Source organism: Bufo gargarizans, chromosome 8, assembly GCF_014858855.1.
Source record: "Bufo gargarizans isolate SCDJY-AF-19 chromosome 8, ASM1485885v1, whole genome shotgun sequence".
NCBI classification, from domain to species: domain Eukaryota; kingdom Metazoa; phylum Chordata; class Amphibia; order Anura; family Bufonidae; genus Bufo; species Bufo gargarizans.
In genome coordinates, this window is record NC_058087.1 from 10,315,302 (window position 1) to 10,321,513 (window position 6,212).

General features: G+C 45.2%; 1 protein-coding gene across 4 annotated transcripts; it reads right to left on the reverse strand.

Annotated features, from left to right (window-relative positions):
- Positions 1–495: 495 nt before the first annotated feature.
- KLHL23 (kelch like family member 23) lies at positions 496–5,415 on the reverse strand. 4 transcript variants are annotated; one of them, XM_044304783.1, is made up of 4 exons: positions 5,347–5,415; positions 3,261–4,475; positions 1,594–1,746; positions 496–1,246 (listed from the first exon to the last, which is right to left on the reverse strand). In XM_044304783.1, the coding sequence occupies exons 2-4, from the start codon at positions 4,471–4,473 to the stop codon at positions 936–938; spliced, it is 1,677 nt and encodes a 558-aa protein (XP_044160718.1). In that variant the 5' UTR covers positions 4,474–4,475; positions 5,347–5,415; the 3' UTR covers positions 496–935. The 4 variants fall into 4 exon arrangements, with proteins under 4 accessions (XP_044160718.1, XP_044160716.1, XP_044160719.1 ...); XM_044304781.1 differs by having other exon boundaries at positions 5,207–5,396; XM_044304784.1 differs by lacking the exon at positions 5,347–5,415 and adding an exon at positions 4,936–4,998.
- Positions 5,416–6,212: the final 797 nt, after the last annotated feature.

The following is a 6,212-nucleotide window of genomic DNA, read 5'->3' on the forward strand; positions in this document are numbered from 1 at the left end:
TCTGAGGGCCTACCCTCTGTGTATATAAGACCTTAAAGGGGTTCTGCAGTTTGTTTAAACTGATGATCTATCCTCTGGATAGAGCATCAGCTTCTGATCAGCGGGGGTCCGACACCCGGGATCCCCGCCGATCAGCTGTTTGAGAAGGCAGTGGCGCTTTAAGAGCGCAGCGGCCTTCTTACTGTTTACCGCTGGCCCAGTGACGTCACTACTTGTATCAACTGGCATGGGCGTCACTAAGCTCCAATTAAGTGAACAGAGCTTAGCCCTGCCCAGGCCAGTTGATACTAGTCGTGACGTCACTGGGCCAGCGGTAAACAGCGAGAAGGCCGCGGCGCTACTGGAGTGCCGCTGCCTTCTCAAACAGCTGATCTGCCGGGGTCCCGGGTGTCGGACCCCCGCCGATCAGATGCTGATGATCTATCCAGAGGATAGATCATCAGTTTAAACAAACTACAGAGCCCTTTTAAAGGCCTTGTTTTACTAGGGGTCGAATATTGTCAGAGCTTGGGCCCACCTGGTACTCGGATGGGCCAGTCCAATCCTGGGTTCTTCTGTCACATGGCCTTGGCGGTTCAGTTCTATTCCTGTGAATGGACCTGAGCTGCAATACCAAATACAACCACTATACAATGTACAGGCGCTGTGCTCAGTAAGCTGTGAGGAGGCCGCAGCGCTCACCAGAGAACTGTGGCCTCTTCGACCAGCTGATCGGCCAGGATAGGTCATCAATATCAAATTCTGGGACAATCCCTTCTAGAGGGAGTTCACAACATGCCAGACTGGCAGCAGGGCACCTAGATCACTAAGTCCAGTCAACGTATTTGACCAATGCCAGTTGACTAATAGTTTGGGACCCGTTTAATCCCCATGGACCTGAGCAGACGTCTTAGACTTCACATTGGATGATTAAATACAAGACTCATTGCGTGTTTCTATACGTTATATACACAGACACATCCATGGGAACGCATAGGGCTAGGAAGATTTCCCACCAGCTCCCATTTGTCAGATTCAGGATTGTACTTCTCTAGGCTCTGCAGGTAGGTGCCTTTAGACCAGGAGTAGCCGCCAGTGATGTATATGAATCCATTCATGACAATCGCGCCACATTCCATCCTCCGCTCCATAGTTGGCGCCAACTCGACCCACTGATTGCTGTCAAGATCATAGCAGTCAGTAGTTGTAGTCTGTCCTCCGACCAGGTAAAGCTTATTCTGTAGTGCAATGGAGCACAGTCCATACTCTGAAGAAGGAAAGACAGACATGGTAAAAGGAGACATTTCCATACGGTAGATCGCATATCAGATTTTAGTGCTACATACAGAGCCATAGTAATCATATACTCCTGAATTGTCAAAGAGTCTCCCAAAATGGAAGAGATCTCCTAGACTCAGTCACTATGGGGGGAGTATGGCGCATATGGGTTAGTATTGGTGTCATCAACTTGAATGGGCGCTATGTAACTATGTATGCAAAGAGCTCCCCCTTGTGGCAGGCCTAGCATCATTTATTTATACGGCTGTGTGAAGTGAAGAGCTTCTCCGTGTAACTTACTATGACGCAGTCCTAGCAGTAAAATATCGCCCCTACCTGGATGTGGACACACAGATAAGACGCTCCATTCATTTAGGTCCGCCTGAAAGCTCTGAATTTTATCGTACGTGCAGCTTCCTCTGTACCCATAGTGACCTCCGCTGACATAGATGACATCACGCAGCACACAGGCGGTCGCGTTTCCCACACCTATGGGAAGAATTACGTCAACTATAAGCAGATGGGTGATTGCCTTCAACCAGTACACATCACGAGAAGTATAAACATTGTGGTTTAATACCTATCAATCCGTATAAATCTGCACCATTTAAAAAAATTAATAAAATGATAGTTGCTAAAAAATTATAATCAAAACCAAACCCACAGCCGAAATCAGAGGCCTCGGACTCTTGTGTGAGAAAGAACCAACTTCAGCTTTTCTTGAAATGTACAACAGCAGGTAAATTATAACTTTGCAAAAAAACTAAAAATGTAAAAGTGATTTTAAATTAGTCAGCCAATTTTTGCTAGAAAGGAGCAGCTCACTATCGGCAGCATAGCTGTACTTTTTTTGCGCAGGGCCCTCTCATACCAGTCGTATAGGTCCGTATATCAAAAGGCACAAAGTGCACCTATAGGTTTTCATTGTGCAGATATAAAGGGGTTGTCAGACCCCCAAAAAATTTACAGACGGTCAGGAAACTGAAAGAAGATAAAAAAAAACTGAGTTTCCCTTCCTTTTTTTTTTTTCACAGTCCCTATAATGGACTGCAAATGTGAAGTCCCACATGGTCAAGTGGACCACTGCAGCCACCCACCGGCCTCAGTGGTGACCTGTCCCTGAGCGGCAACTATATGCTTATTCAAATATACACCTCTGGTGTACTGCCCAAATGTGCTGTGAAGTTATCCCTAGAGCCGTGATGGCTAACCTCCGGCACTCCAGTTGTTGTAAAACTACAACTCCCATGATGTACACTTGCTTGGCTGTTCTCAGAACTCCATAGAAATGAATGGAGCATGCTGGGAGTCGTAGTTTCACCACAGCTGGAGTGCCGGAGGTTAGCCATCACTGCCCTAGGGTATGGTTCGAATTTGCACTGATTTGACCACGGATTCCACCGCATGCATTGCAAAAGGTGAAATCCACTGTGGATATCCGCAGTATAAATTGACATGGTGCAGATTTAAAATCCCCATGCAGGTCAATTTATGCTGCAGATTTATTTTTTATTTTTAGCAGCAGGTGGATGAGATTTTATAAAGGGGTTGTCTCATCACAGACAATGGGGGCATTTCGCTAAGATATGCCCCCATTGTTTTATAGGTGTGGGTTCCACCCCTGGGACCCGCACCGATATCGAGAACAGAGCGCCGAAAGCGTTGGAGGGCGCACTGCGCATGCGCAGCCACCCTCCATTCATTTCCTTTGGGGCCGCCGAAAATGGATGGCTATTTCTAGCTCGGCTATTTCCGTGGGGCCCATAGAAGTGAATGGGAGCGGTGGCCGGTCATGTCCGGTATTGCAATGCATTTTTCTGACTGATCAGGATCCTGATCAGTCTGAAAAAAGCCTGACCGGTCAGAAAAAATGACATCCGTTTGCATACAGTTTGCCTGATCAGGCAGTCAGTTCAGGCAACGGAACTGCCTGCTGGAATCAAACAACGCAAGTGTGAAAGTACCCTTACGTGGATGTTATACAGTATGCAAAACCTACCTACCTTTTACCATGTTTGCAATGGGAAACCAGGCCTTTTTTAGTGGATCATACAATTCTGCTTCTTGGGCAGGAGCTCCTTTCCTGTAACCACCTAAAGCGTAAACGCAGCCACCCAGTGTGACGGAGCAGTGATAGTACCTTGCGTGAAGCATCGGACACCCCTCTGCCCACTCATCTGTCTCTGTGTTATAAATCCACACCGTGCTCAGCGCCTCTATGTTATCTGTCCTGTAGCCACCGGTGATGTAGATGTGAGGTCCTAAACTGGTGGCACTGTAGCTCTCTCTGGTATGATCAGGCATGTCTGCTCCCTGAACCCAGTGGTTGCGCTCAGGATCCCAGATGTGCACTTCAGATAAGGGATGCCAGTAGTAGCCCCCAACTATAAACATGTTGGCTGTTGATCTTTTGGGCACTTCTTGTGATTTAGTCCGTAAAGCGTAGCAGAGTAAAGAGTGTATCTGATTTTCTTTGAGTAAGTGCTTCTTATGCAGCTCCAAAGAGTTCCTGAGATAATTTTCATCTACGTCAACTTTAATACATCTCAACAGTTTGTAAATATGTTCTAGGCGATTCCTGGAATCGTGTGCAATCCACCTAACCAGAGGTTGCAGAAGAGCCTCCACCGTCCACACATTGAGGTTCTTCTGAGAGAAGATATACAGCAGCTTCTCAACACCAATGTCCACAAACTCATCTTGTGTCCAAACTTCTTGAAACCTAGATACAATGATTCTTCTAGATTCCTTTTCCAGAGCCGGACACACATGAAATTCGGCAAAAGAATGCATTCCCAAGCAGTTGTCAACATCCAGATGTCTCACCAGGAACTGTTCACAAGCCTCTTTGACCGTTACGAAGTGGAGCTGGTCAGCCGCTTGCAGAAGACATTGGACGTTTTTAGTTGTTATCTTAATCTGTGCAGTATAAGTATAATTCAGTAGAGCTTCGAGGATGGAGTGATCGATGCCAGACAACTTGATCTGACTGTTGGACTTTTCCTTCATGTCCGCTGTGAACATCACCTTGAAGTAGTGGCTACAGGCAGCCAAAGCAGCCTTATGGCACTGAAAAATCTTACCGGAGGAGCTCATCAACGTGACATCGGTGAAGAGACCTTCTTTATAAAATGTCCTGAAGGAGTCAAGGAAATCGACATGGTGGGTCGGGTCACTGTATAAAAGACAGTAATCTTCCAGCTCCTTTTGTGACATGGCTGTATAAAAATAAGACAAGAAAGGATCAGAAGAAGAAAAGACATAATAAGATTAATACTTGTCATCTGTGGACTGGAAAATCAATAGCAGAGCACACAACCCCTGACTGTGAAGATACCTAAAACCAAAGCAAAGGAACGACGTATACATTACTGGGCTACACAGTGGCAATGCTCTATTCTAGAGTACAAAGACACATACGATACGGTATATTCTGGATACATTACCGCAGGTCACTCGATCACTTGTTTTGCAGCCTACAGAACAATCAGATTCGGCCTCGTGGAGCATTTTCTATTCACCTGACTATACCCCAGCTTCCCAAAATAATGCCCCCCCACCCCCACAGATCGCTGCACGTCATCGTAATATTAACCACAATGAAATGCTATTGTGTGGGGAGCCTCCTGCGGTTGTGTTACTGTAAATAAAGCCAAGACTCGACTGCAAAGCTATTACCATCAATGCCTCCTCTTATCCCCCCCGAGGATTAGCTGTCAGCCTTAGGATAAAGTCACTTCCCTCGTGCACTTACACCAGGGCACACAGCCACAAGCATGCAAATGCAAGCAATAATATATCCGCTGTGCAACTTCCTATCTACAGAGCATATGTGCCAAGAGCTAATAGATGCCCTAGCGATGGCCCCTGCAGATCACAGGCTGGGGATGCACTTCCTATGTATAGTCCGCTGCAAGACCCCATTCACTTCTATGCTCCTGATGGTTACCTCTTTGTCTCTGGCTTGTCTCCTCTCTGTCAATGGGTTCAGCTCACATGCACATGGGTGCATCCTGCATTTGTGCGCAGACCCCCCCCCCCCCGAGCTTTATCACGTCGTATTGGTTCACATGCCTTCTCTTTGTTTACCTGCAGAGCTGTCAGCGTGGGCTGCGAAGTGTTAATGGCTTGTCAGCTGCTTTGGCGCTTGCAGTGTTTCCCAGGCTTGATGCCACTGGATGCAGCGCCTCCTCATTGACCATCTTTGGCATGAGCTGCACACGGGGATCTGGGATTGTGGAGAGTTGCTATGCAAAGGGGAGGGAATGGCACATCCTATTTTGGTATCCCAGCTGCTCCCCTGTAATAATAGAAAGTGTCCCTCTCTTCCCATCCCCACCGCCTGAGCCCTCCCAGAGGTCACCCGGACTGGAGACATTCATTTTCCTGGCACTGTGCCACAAGCTGCAAATAACATTATATATATATATATATATATATATATATATATATATATATATTTATATATATATATATTTTGTAATTGCATGTAATAAAAAAGTTTTGTATATATAAATATATATATATATATACATATATACACACACATATATATATACTGTCATATATATATATATATATATATTTATTTATTATATTACTAATATTTATTAAGTAACATATTATTTCATATATTACTAATAGTAATGATATTAAAAGCATTACAAAAATATCTATCTATCCCTATATATCTATATATACTAATTTAATAATTATAGTAATAAATAGTTGATATGTCAAACTGTAGAGGAAAAAAAGACATGGGGGGGGGGGGATTAATCAAAACTGGTGCAAACAGAAACAGGCCTAGTTGCCCATAGCAACCAGATTCCACCCTATATTTTTCAGAGCTCCTTTGGAAAGTAAAATGATCAATCTGATTGGTTGCTGGGGGTAAGTAAGTCAGTATTCCTTGGCACCAGTTCTGTTAAATCTGGACGGCACACCCACATGCC